The sequence below is a fragment of the Dermacentor silvarum genome, chromosome 1, assembly GCF_013339745.2.
Source record: "Dermacentor silvarum isolate Dsil-2018 chromosome 1, BIME_Dsil_1.4, whole genome shotgun sequence".
Classification (NCBI taxonomy): Eukaryota; Metazoa; Arthropoda; class Arachnida; order Ixodida; family Ixodidae; genus Dermacentor; species Dermacentor silvarum.
In genome coordinates this window covers 421226810-421239910 of record NC_051154.1, presented here as the reverse complement: position 1 = coordinate 421239910, position 13101 = coordinate 421226810, and the positions used below count along the sequence as shown (strand labels likewise).

General features: G+C 48.0%; 2 protein-coding genes across 2 annotated transcripts; both read right to left on the bottom strand.

Moving 5' to 3' along the window:
* Positions 1–373: 373 nt before the first annotated feature.
* Positions 374–1531, bottom strand: LOC119447648 (uncharacterized). The gene has a single exon (XM_037711503.1). It carries the CDS (start codon positions 1529–1531, stop codon positions 374–376), a length of 1158 nt encoding a protein of 385 aa, XP_037567431.1.
* A 1589-nt stretch (positions 1532–3120) lies between these two features.
* Positions 3121–4437, bottom strand: LOC125944072 (uncharacterized). Its single transcript, XM_049663871.1, has 2 exons — positions 4128–4437; positions 3121–3499 (listed from the first exon to the last, which is right to left on the bottom strand). Exons 1-2 carry the CDS (start codon positions 4412–4414, stop codon positions 3121–3123), a joined length of 666 nt encoding a protein of 221 aa, XP_049519828.1. The 5' UTR covers positions 4415–4437.
* Between the last annotated feature and the right edge of the window lie 8664 nt (positions 4438–13101).

The window sequence follows — 13101 nt, the reverse complement described above, 5'->3', positions numbered from 1 at the left end:
TTGTTGTTTCAGATTGCCAGGGGGTAACACGAGCGTAGTCCGTTTGGGAGAAGGCGTCCTCAATGAGGGGCCGAATTGGCCCGAGAGCGCAGCTCTGTGTACGAGGTTTGTTGCACTCGTGAAGGGAGGAGGCGGGCGCTTTTTGTGACGGGAGAGGCCCGGCGTTGGGAATGTTTTGTTTTGCCCCGGCTGGAGAGATGCGAAGAGGAGGGAGGTTCTCGACGCGCCCTTGAGAGGAGCCGCGCGCATGCGCAGAGTCAGTCATCACGGCGTCACTCCGTTTTGGAGCAGCGTGGTTACTAGCAGACGACGCGTGTTGTTGACTGTGGAGAGGGGGGGGGGGGTGGAGCCTGCCTTGCGCACGCACTCTGAGTCACGCGCACGGGCACGGCCGGACTAGAGGGGCGGCACGCGCGAGGTCATGGGTCTCCTCGCCGTTCACAGGGGGGGCGGTGCGGTCGGTGGCAGACTGTGGCAGACATGGCAGACGGCTCGGCGTTGGAGAGAAGGAACGACGAGGGGTGGAGGGCACGGAGGGTGTACACTGTGAGTCATGCGCCGCCGGGGGAGAAGCGGTGTTCTCTTGTGTGTTAGCAGGTGGGGCGGCGCAGCCGTTGGCAGACGACGTGGCGAGAGTTTGGCATGGGTGGCGAGTAGGGGAAACACTCTCTCGCGTGGAGAGTGGTTCACGCGCAAGGCCAGTGGCGGGGGGCGATACGGCCGCTTGCTGGTGCGTCGGGGCGGTGACGTCAGTCTCGGCGGCTGATGCAATTGCAAAAGCAGCGTTGGGCGGTGCGCTGCGGCTGTTGTCGGGCGAGCCGACTGCAGGGGTGGGGGTGAACCCGGTGCGGGTTGCGGGGGCTTGCGGTGATGCGGTTTCGTCGCTGTGGCTGGACGAAGTTGTTTCGTCACTGTCCGTCTGAGATGAGGACTCGGTGCTGACAGCTGAGGGTGACGGTTGAGGGGTCGTTTGGGGGGTCGTTTGCTCATAAAAGGAAGAGCCAGAAGAAGAGCTTGCACTACTTGTTGAGCAAACGGGGCTGGTCTCATGGCTTTCGTCACTGCGCGCCTCGTTTTCGTCACAGTCGGCGGGAGCCGTGGGCGGAAATTGTGGAGTGGCGGGCAGAGTCGAGGCGGCGAGTTGACCCGTGGCAATAGGCGAGACAAAATAGAATCTCACAACTGGGGGTTCTTTCTGAACGGCAGGGGCACTGAGGGAAACCGAAGAGATGGTCTCCGATGGTGGCGAAGGAACGGTGTTTTCAGTGGCAGAGGGCTGTCTTGAGCCTTGTTGTATTGCCGGTGAGAGTTCCTCTGGTGTGGGAGTGAGGAGTCTTCTCGGGGGTGCACGGCCACGGCCAGAGGTGGTGGTTCGGGCATTCCTGACTCTCTTCGCTATGGCCGAGGGGGTGTGGGCTGGACGTGAACGAAGCAGTCTTCCACACGCTGTGTAGGCGGCTGTGGTGTTGCGGGAGCGGAGGATACCGCTTGCGCCAGGGTCGGAGGATGCGAAGTCCTCGTTGGCATCCATGGTGGAGCGCACAGTGAAGGTGCGAGCTACATAGTAATGTAGCGAGAGGAAAGAAGGCTAAGATCCCACTCCCTGGGGAGCCCTAAAAAGGGCTACGCTACGAGCGCGGACGTGGGAGTAGAAGGCCGGGCGCAAGAGAGCGAAAGGACAACCTGCTCCGGTTAGCGCACGAACAAAAAGTTGACGTTCGCCTTGCCGGCCTTCTTTTTTCTTCTTACGCCTATGTTTTTAGCATCAAGGCGATGCTTTTGTTCGGAAGTGGGGATATTGCCACCTGTAGGTAGTGGGTCGAGGGAAAGAGTGGGTCGAGCCCAAGAGAACAAAGAAGACCGCACCCCCTGATCCCTGCTCGAGCCAGCCCCGACGGTCGCGTTTTCCAAGAGCCAGCTGCTCTACGGTTTATTAAACCTTCAAGACTACTTCTCGAGGTTCGTGACAATGGATATACATAGTGTTGTGCAATGTTAGGGCCATTTCTGTGATATAGATTCATGCCTACCATTTTTTCGTACAAGCGTACTGCAACTCAATTTGGTAACGCTGTCATAATGTGAACCAGGGTTTCAGTACAGCGTAATGGTCTCATATATATATATATATATATATATATATATATATATATATATTGTTGTGCCATGTTAAGGTCATTTTTGTGACGTTTCCATGCCTACAGTTCTTTTGTACAGAGGTACTGCATCGCTCAATTTCGTAATACTGTGAACCAGGGCTTATTAGTACACCGTAATGGTTTCCTGTAAATATACTATTGTGTAATGTTTAAGGCCATTCCTGTGGTAAAATTTTATTGACTTAACTGTTTTTAGCTTGCCTAGAGTTGCTTGTATCTTTCAGTTGAAGCATCTATGTATGGGCAAATTTTTCTAAATTACCGTCAAGTAATTTTCGGTCCAACTCACTGATAAAGAGCGAGCGAGCTTATAAACCAACCACTAAAGGTACCATGCTTGTGCCAGTGCTTGTCCTGCAGCCTCTATTTAATTGTGCTGCCATATTTTTGCCTTCTTGGAACCATCACACTTTCACAATGCATCATCTTGCCTAGAAAACCACCAAACTTACTTTTTAGGTTACCCTTGCATTTACGACTTTGGGTCCTCTGTGCAGTTTGTTTGCACATGACCTTGTGAACACCATTGTCCTTCTCATTTATGACTGTAGTGCTTTCTTACTGTTTTTTGCAATTATTACTTTTATGTCGAACTTATACAACTTTTGTAATGCCTTCGGGCCAATAAATTAAACGAAATTTCAAATACTTGTCATTGTTGCCAGGATGTGAGACAGCTAATTAGAAAAGCAAATAAAAAATTTTGTTACACCTTCATGATGCCGGTGTTTGCTGAATTTTTTTAAACCGGGCATGCATCATCTCTGAATACACAGAATTGCATATTTGAATGAACCCAATTCCACCAAACTCCAGAGCTCAGCATGAGGAAATGAAATGCAAAGATGGGCCACAGAACAGGATATCGCGAATCCAGCCACCCATTGCCGAAGCATCAAGTTGGGAGCCCTGAAAAGGGCTGTTGGGTTCTTCATAAAGTCAAGCAGCAGGCTGCACAGTCTTACGGCCTTGTGACCCCTGGCAGGTCCCACTGCCAAGACACCTGTCCTTCATTCTTGAAGTAGCTCATAAACACTTTCCGCACTGAATTTGCAACATTTGTTGAGTTGCGGGCCTTTGCTCCCTGCAGGCCAAACGCAGCAGCACTTGCCGTCCCTTGTCGCCAAGTGCCGTTGCGGACAGACCCGAACACGTCGTGGCAGTCTGCATATCCAGGTGGGCAATAAGTCGCAGCAGCGCTGGTGGGCATGGGCAAAAAGTTGTGAAGGATGCAGGTTGCCTTCACAACATTGTACACATTCTCAGGCTGCAGGTTTATCTGCCTCTCGTAGATGCACCAACGAGAAACGAGAATCCCGATGGCGTTCTCTACGCATCCTCTGAAACAGAAACAAATTCTGGCTTAAAGAAGTCCATACCGAAGGAGAAAAACATGTAGCACTAAATGACGATGGCATGTTGTGCTTTCTGGTCCCAAAAACGCCAAACACCAACATTTTATAGGTGATGTTACTATTCATAAAAGTGCAAAAAATATTCATGCAGTTTGAGGAAACGCATAATCAGAAGTAATGGGCTGCTAAGCAAGAGGTCGCGGGATCGAATCCCGGCCACGGCGGCCACATTTCGATGGGGGCGAAATGCGAAAACACCCGTGTGCATAGATTTAGGTGCACGTTAAAGAACCCCAGGTGGTCGAAATTTTCAGGAGTCTTCCACTACTGCGTGCCTCATAATCAGATCGCGGTTTTGGCACGTAAAACCCCATAATTTAATTTTAATCAGAAGTAATGGCAGGATACATCATTGCTCTCATAGCTAACACAGTTCAAAGATAAAGGTAATGCAGAAAATGTCCTATGTACTAAAATAAATATTTATTTCGTAATGAATTTTGCGGAAATGAAAACAGTGAGAAGTAAATACATGCAGGAGCAAGGCGGAAATAATGTTAGTATCATAGCAGGTGGATAAACGATTAGTGTTTTAACCTGGTGTGGTACAGACCTGGCACGACTGAGCCGGTAATTGAAGATGACCTCCTCAGCTTGAGTCCTGGTGCCCGGCAGTGGCCGCATGAAGTCGGGACGCAGCTGGAAGGCTTCATCGCATACAAACACATGAGGGCAAACTTTTTCAGACCCCGGTAGCATAGTTGCCCGAGGCAGATTGAGCTTGCCCTCATGCAGTCGTTTACCAATGGGGGAATCTTTGAAAATTCCCCCATCACTAAACCTCCCAGGTGCGCCCACATCAATAAGGCGGAACAGGTACTGGCTGTCGGCCACAGCCATGAGTACAATGGAGTGGGTGCCCTGAAAGCATTGCAAATAAAAATAACATTAAAGAATTTTTGTAACTGCAGCCACTTGGTTATCTTTCATTACACTTGTTTTCATTACAGTATTGCTGGGCACACATAAAAACCGGACATTTGACTGCACCACAAGCTTTGCCCCTAAGTATCTACATGATTTTTCTATCTTCTCGTCCTCTGCTACTCACACATACTCTATGCTTGTTGCTGTTCAAGTGTGAAACATGCAATGAGACACAAAGCACCCAGAAAACATTCTCATTTGTCACTGTCACGTTTATGAAAAAAAGAGACCTCTCCCTCATGTCGTCCAATCATCAATACAGCTGTAAATGGTACATTCTCATATCACATAAATAATTACTCGTGGCAGTCCTCTGCTTGCAGGTTGCCAAACTAGGAGGATGGTATTGTACTCCCCCTTTTGAACAAAGCGTGCCAACACAATCTTTTCTGAAAATGAATTATCAAAAGACGTGGGCTGTGCATTATGTACAAGGTTATTCCGCGTAGAATACTCCTGGGAAGTATTAGGAGTGTTTGTGTTTACAAAGCTGACCCTTTAGCAGCAAATATGCTGCATGCAACACTGCAATCTTCTGTTCCATACCTTATAGTTGAAGTATAGGCTCCCTGCCTTTCTTGGACGTTTTATCTCGACATGCTTGCCGTCCGCAGCACCCAGACAATTCGGGAACTGCCAACGGCTGCAAGACCCTGAAGCGATCTCCCTCCAGTCTTTCTCTGTCGGAGGCTGCATAATACGGAAATGAAATTTGATGCACACCAATCACTGGCGGAATTTACTGCTGCATTATGCACATAATGTACCCTCATGCTCTCTGTACGTGCATTTAATCACTATTGCAGCTACTGCAAGCATCACTATCACACACAGTACACCTCACTGCTGCTGGTTTTACCTAATGCAATCTTATACCCTTGGTACGTTTATCTAGTATTTTAAGCCACGGTGCACTTTCTGCGGACATGCATGCGTTGTACGATCTAAGACATTCGTGTTAAATATAAGATAGCACAAACAACACTGAAATTGATTGAAATTCATTTCAAATGCTCAGAGAAGAGACTAATACTCAGCCATTGCTCAGTAATTGAGAACATAAAATCATGCTTATTGCTACCACTCGACTTTGCACCATGCTATGGAAATATTTTATGCACACCTTCATGTACACCTCCCGTGCAGGCTCCAGCCCCACTCTGAAGGCCATCGCTGCATCTCGAACGAGCATGCTGGATGACAGGTATCTGAAAGCACAGAAGAGCACACAGAGCTCGATCGACGCACGAAAATTTCGTAATGGTCAACGGCCACTTTCTCCCGAATCATAAGTACCAAAGTGACAAAATGGTCCTACCGCAGCGTCAGTGCGAGGCGCTCGCCAGACGAAATAGGCTCCCTGCAGACCCATTTCTTCAACAGCCGGTCCCGCACCATGTCGTGGAGAGCGTCGAATGTATCCGGCGACATCCGGTAGCACTTGAACAGCGAGTCGTCGCCGCTCTTCATGAGTTTCATCTGCAAAAGGCAATGAAAGCGTCTGCAGTTGTACTGCGTCGAAGCCTTTGTCCCTTGCCACTTACCGCTGTGAAGTACTCGCTTTCGGCCGCTCACTTTGTCCAGCTCACCGCTTGCTTGACAGCGCCTGCCTCCTCCTTATAGTAAAAGTAGCTGCGCAGCAGCCAGTTTCCTTCGCCGCTCCATTGCACGCACAGGAAACTTCACGGCAAGGACAGAAAAACAAGGGCTCGCACAGCAGAATCCCACAGCAGAATAATACCAGCGGTTCAGTTAGCACGGGCGGGAACAGGAAGCAGGGGAACCGTCTGCCGCGCTTCGCGGACTGAACGGGCGAAGTACCGAATTTTGATACGCACAAGAAAAATAACCTACTGCAAGACCTTCAGAAATAGTTTATGTTGCTTTGTACAGCAAAACAAATTAACTTAAATTATTAGAGAAAGTGCCACGCCAGGTTTGGTGCTCACTGGCTCCCCTAATGCCGGCAACACTAGAGAGCTGTCGCGCGATGCCGTCGCTCGCATGCGGGTTTGCTTGCAGGCGACGAGCGAACGCGACAGCCAACTCCATCGCGTCGCTTGTCGCTGTCGCGCGCAAGATCGCTTGCATGCGGTTTATGCTTAAAGCCGGAACCCCATGGCGCGATTTTAGGCGTGATTGACGTGCGGATGGTGGGACGCGCGCGTCATACTGCCGCGCGGCTACTCGGAGTCCTCGCGCGGCGCGTCGTGTGCGCGCGTCCGCCAATCGGAGTTCAGAGTGCAGTCACGTGGCATTTTGGTTTTGCCACCAGATGGCCCTGCTCTCTGCACACACCACGGCGGAACCTCTTTGGCGGAACTTTTTTTTTACTCGGCAGAACTGGCGCGCGCGTCGAAGGAAATACGTGCTACACGTGTTCGTTCGTGCATCGTGTTCACCCAAAATGAACAAATCAACCTTCAACGAGGCCCTAAATAGTAATAATGCTCGGTAATAAGCGGCCAACGCTCCATTTTCTACGTGAAGCTGTAAACAAGCAGCGACCGCTCAGCATGCGCAAGGTACCTAACCGCAGTTTCGCACACAATCTTGCTGTTTGAAATGAAGCTTGATAAATAAACCTTGTAAAAAATGTCGCTGCCTAATTACACCAAAAATTATTTTTACTGTAGTGCTCTGTAATTTTAAGGGCATATTATATATGCGGTAACAGGGACAATTCATGTCGTTGGGAGTTATGTTGTCTGGCAACCCGGAAAACGCGGCGCGCCATTTTTTCGTGCGGATGTTCGCGCGTCGGCGGCAACGCGGGCGTTCGCCGCGCGTAGCGTTTTTCGCTCGCGAAAAACGCGCCATGCGGTTCCAGCTTAACTGAAGGGCGCCTTGAAGCTAGCGTCGAAAAGAGCGGCTGCATTAACTCGACCAATGGTTGCCATGCGGGGATTCATACGGCGGTCTGGAACGCGAGACACGGTCTGGTCCAATCAGGAACGCAGGCGCAAGATTGGACCATAAATGGGCACAAACCGTCTCAAGGCCGTTTCACATGCTGCGATTTTCATCGCACCCGAAGTGCGATTTCCGTCGCATGCGACGAAAATCGCAGTCGCAGGGCCGATTCTGCGATTTGCGGCTGCGACCAACGGGTTGGTCGCAGCGTCGCAGCGATCTTCCGTCGAAATTGGGCCGAGAGCTATTTCGCGGTCTGTTTTCGAAAATTTCGGCGGTCGCTCAACGCAACGTTTATCGATACTTTTTTGTCTATAAATGTTGGCTTAACAAGCCTCGAACAGGACAACTAATTGAGTGGAGCCTTGGATTGCACAATTGGTACGTAATCAGCACCGACAAGCGAACAGTGCAGATTGGAACTAGTAGGTCAGATTCGGTTCTCTGATTTCTATGCGTTTGTTGACACGCTACGTTGCTAATCACGCGATGCTTTTTTTAGGTTGGCTTCGGGTGCTGATAGTACACACTTTTGCGTGATTTTCCGTTATTCACACGCGCTGCGAGTTGGTAAATACTACGAGGTGTTCCTCACGTGAAGTCATGGCCTTCGGATGTCGTCCCAATTTTCTGGTTGTAGAAACTACTCGCCATATACGAAAACGCCACAGTTGTAGCGCGGTATGCTTTTACGGACGGAACAATTTAAAGAATATGCAACTGCAGATAAATGCTACTGTCAATAGGTCACGCTATACGCGCGACCATTTAGTTGCAGTCGGCTGGTTTAGGCTTTCATGCGCATTTTCCCCAATGAATTATCTCATTTAAAGGTTCTGTTACTTCAGCTTCAAGACGCGACTGCTGCTTATCAAGCTCGCAAAGCGAACGTGCAAACTATATATCGTAATGAATGTTCTACAATAGCATATTTAACGCTTTGACTGGGAATAAACAATATTGTCAATTTGTTTTCGAAGCAATATTTAAACTGTTTTTTTTCTAATTTTTCTGATGTAACATTTTTCTCCTACACAAAAACCAATAAACCTTCAATGTGTTGCAGACTTTGTATCCTTACTGCATCTGTATTAACCCTCAATTTAAAAGGTAATCGCATATTTCGCTTACTTCAGTGCAAATTACTTTTGTTTATGCTGGTTGTAACATATCGCATCATGCTAAGAAACTACTTGGCCTTAAACATCCTTGCCTTTTCTTGCTTCTCTGTCTCTACCTCCTGTAAAACACATGCAATAATTCGAAAAGCAGGCAAACAACTTGTTGTTATCAGCAGTAGATAACACATTAAACAATAGCAGTTCAAAATTGTGCAGTGATGTAAGCTGGTTGCATTCCTTCCTGTGAATGATAGCATCTTTTCAAGTGTGGGTGGTTCTTGCATGTCTACAGCTCATAAAGTGCAGACTCATCACGAGGCATAGGTCTTGCCCATCAAGATGGAGGCATTGTTGCTAATGAGTCTGCAATTACATGTATTACTGCGTAAACTCGTATAACCATATCCCATCATTACTCAGCCGAGCTTGCTCAGAGTGATATTTACCAAAAGTTTTCTTATTCAAGCTTGCTCTGACTCATATTCACGAAAATTATACTCGGCCGAGCTTGATGCAACTAATATTCACAAAGATTCTACTCAGGCAAGCTTGCAGGAGTCATATTTACCAAAATTCTACTAAGCCGAGCTTGGTCTGACTCATATTCATCAAAATTCTACTCAGGCGAGTTTGCACTGAGTCATATTCACCAAAAATCTGCTTAGCCGAGCTTGCTGTGACTTATATTCATCAAATTCTACTCAGGCGAGCTTATACTAAGTCATATTCACAAAAAAATCTACTTAGCCGAGCTAGCTTAGACTCATATTCACCGAAATTATACTCAAATGAGCTTTTTCTGACTACCACGAGACAATATTTACTAAAAGTTTGCTCAACCGAGCTTGCTCTTACTCGTATTCACCAAAATTATACTCAGCCCGGCTCACACGAACTCAGACTCATGGTTAGTTCAAAGTTTCAGTGAGCCAACGTTTGAGTGAGTTCACCGAGTTATGTATACATTACATTATGTGACCTGTGCGGTGAATAAGCAAACATTGCATATGAGAACGTGTTACATCGGATGCAATATGGACAACTGTACACACTGCCGTTAGTTTTCTGGAGTTTAACTGAGCGTTGCGTAAAAGCTTCGCCTCATGTCGATTCAAGCAAGTGCATTGTATCTGCATCATATTTTTTTCCAATCCTGCTGGCTGTCTTGGCCATTACTGGTTGGCCACATTTTGTACATTTCAACACAAAGTTGAATAAATGACTGTGGTGCAATATATTAAAAAAGATGCTTGGATCACTGCAAGTATAACAATCAGAACATTATACAAACACATGCACATAAGATGCACACAAACGCTAATATATAAACAGGCGGAATCAGCTAGCCACCCACCTACTAGAAAAAGAAAAAGCACAGGCCAATGCTGCAATGGGACTGCGTATAACCATTCCCCTTGCCAGGTACATGGGCTATAGGAGAAACACACGTGCAACCTAGCAGTTACCTCGGGGTAGCAGCTATGGACGCTTTTGCATTCGCAGCTGGCCAATGAACCACTCAAGTGTGTTCAGTGTGTACTTGTACTTAGGCACACTTCTTATTGCCTATTTTCAAAAAATTATTGTGCCTCCCTAAAATTTTTGGCAATGTTTGGGTTCTGAGGCTTGCAAAGGTAAATATTTTTATTCCATTCTCGTTCAAGGTGAAAGCGCATACAAAAAATTAGAGATAGTGTCAGTGCCCCTCACTTTTCCTCAGAACATAAGTAGTCTCTTATTTAGATTCTAGCAGCTTTTCAACAGCAAGAAAGGTAATCAGTTTCCCCTGTTTTCAGCATTGGGTTAATGCAGGAAATTCGGAGAGAAATAAAGTTTTGCTAATACAATTGGTTCGGGAATACCAGATTAGATTGTGCCTTGACGCTTTCCTTGCACTTTCTTATTTTGGTCAAGTAATCTAGCTTGAAATGGCTCCAATTAGCATGCTCTAACATTGGTCTAATATAGGTTAAGTACATGACTAGATTAACAGACTGGGATGCTGGCTTTCATTTCCAGGAAAGGAACCATAGTGCCTGCTCCAGTTGCAGATGTTTTTGGTTATCTGGGGTATTCAGCCTCACTTTTAAAATAATCTGCTCAAGCAGGTAGAAGCACACGTATGCTATTAGCGGATAGTTTCGATAGCTTCTTACTTTGCACTTGCCACTATGAATACAAAATTTTTGCGTTGGATTTTGTTATTAAACAAACCAACGTGCCCCTAACAAGGTATTTTAATGTTAGCCGTGGGGCTAGGCGGCTGCGCTACGTACTGCAGCATAATAACTTAAGCTCCTTGATTCACAGTACACTAACAGCGCGCGAAACAGGACGAGAAAATAGACGACGCCCCTGTCTGTCAGAATGATATGATACTACGTAGACAAGTGACTGCAGTTCCTAAAAAATGGGTCGGCTTTCACGCCTTTCGAAATATTCAGAGATCATTTGTATGAATAATTACAGCACAGGCGCCGCGACGGACGAACCAGGCTGGCGCTAAGATTAACGTTCACAACACAAATTCCGTTGCACGTTGAGTAATTACAAAGATCATTTGCGGCTTCCTTCAGGGGCAGACGTGAGCTTTTCGGTTTTCTTTCGTTTGATCCCAACTATGTCCCCTTATGTATAACGGCCGATTAAAAAATGTTTTCTTGATTAGAGCCGAATCTACATTACAACTTCCGGACCATTACGCCTAGCTTCACGTAACTTGCACCAACGTGACGGCCTCATGGTTTTCTTTCGTTTGATACTAAATATGTCCATTTACTTGTTACGGTCGATTTGAAAAAAGCATTCTTGATTAGAGCCGAAACTGCATTATAACTTCCAGACCATTAAGCCTAGCTTCATGTAACTTGCACCAACATGACGGCCTCGTGGTTTTATTTCGTTTGATACCATATATGTCCCCTTACATTTAACGGACGATTTAAAATCTTTAGGGCTGATATATTGTTCGTGCCGAACTGCCGTGCACGTTTCTTGGAAAACGAAACTTTTTTGCGACTTGTCCCGCGTACGCTTACCGCCCAGAAGACAGCCGGTTCTCGCCTTTTCATGCCCGCAATGACCTGCCGCACTGTGATGTTGCTGGTCCGACTCCACACTACGATCGCCGCTCGCCGTCCCCACAGAACCGGCGTTCTCGCTCACCGATTGCCCGTCGCTCACCGTCGCCATACCCCCGCCGTCCCTCTTCGGAAAACTGACCGGTGCAGCTCCCGGAGGTGATGCTGCATTGACCAAACGACCCGGAAATCCTCTGTTGACCCTGACCACCCGACAAAACCTTTTGGACATAGAAGTGGACGGCGTGCCTGTTTCGGCGCTCATAGACACGGGGGCGCAATTATCGGTTATGAGCGCTCGCCTTTCTCGTCGTCTCCGCAAGGTTCTGACGCCCGCGGCGTCGCCTGTCGTTCGTGTAGCCGACGGCGGCACATCTTGCGTCGTTGGGATGTGCACTGCGCGTGTGAGCTTCGCCAGTCACCAGACCTCAGTACTATTCGCCGTTCTGCAGCAGTGTCCACATGAAGTCATCCTCGGCCACGACTTCCTGAGTACCCATTCTGCCCTCATCGACTGCTCTTCTGGCCTTCTCCAGTTGGAACTTCCTTTTGTACCCGATCTCCCCACCGAGTCACAGCCGCGTTTATGTGTCGCCGAGTTTGTTCGCCTTCGACCAGCCGCCGCGACGTATGTCACACTGACCTCTGATTCCGCCATTTGTGACGGCGACTACGTCATCTCTCCTTCCCTAGACGCTCTTTTAACAAGGCAGGTAGCCCTCCCTCACTCTGTTGTGACTGTTTCTGCGAACCGGGCATGTATTCCTATTCTGAACTTTGGACGGACTCCACAGTTTCTTCCCGAAGGTATCACGCTGGGACATATAGCACCTTTAGACGCACACGACCCTGTGGCCCTTACTATGGATGCGCCCCTGTCTTCTGGAAGCCCTGACACTAGTACTTCATTTGATGCACATTTTGACGCCATGATCGCCCCCGACCTTTCGGCTGCTCAGTCTGACGACCTTCGTCGTTTGCTAGCCGCTTACAGCGACGTTTTCGATTTTGCTTCGCCCCATCTCAACCAGACAAAAGTTGTGACTCATCGCATTGACACCGGCAACGCCAGTCCCATCCATAGACGTCCTTACAGAGTGTCTGCGACTGAACGGCGCGTAATTCAATCCGAAGTCGAGAAAATGCTTACAAAGGACATCATCGAACCATCTACGAGTCCTTGGGCGTCCCCTGTGGTGCTTGTCAGGAAAAAAGACAACACCTGGCGGTTCTGCGTCGACTATCGCCACCTAAACAAGATTACTAAAAGGGACGTGTACCCTCTGCCGCGAATTGACGACGCCCTCGACTCTTTGCATGGCGCACAGTACTTTTCTTCTATAGACCTTCGGTCCGGCTATTGGCAAATCGCCGTTGACGAAAAAGACAGGGAGAAGACCGCCTTTATAACACCCGATGGGCTCTACCAGTTCAAAGTTATGCCATTTGGCTTGTGCAATGCCCCCGCAACATTCGAAAGAATGAT

Excerpts from the sequence above, each read along its gene's own strand:
- LOC125944072 (XM_049663871.1), bottom strand. The coding sequence starts at position 4,414 with ATGGCTGTGGCCGACAGCCAGTACCTGTTCCGCCTTATTGATGTGGGC. Across the intron at positions 3,500-4,127 it reads TACCGGCTCAGTCGTGCCAG|AGGATGCGTAGAGAACGCCA; the intron begins GTCTGTACCACA and ends TTTCTGTTTCAG.
- LOC119447648 (XM_037711503.1), bottom strand. The coding sequence starts at position 1,531 with ATGGATGCCAACGAGGACTTCGCATCCTCCGACCCTGGCGCAAGCGGT.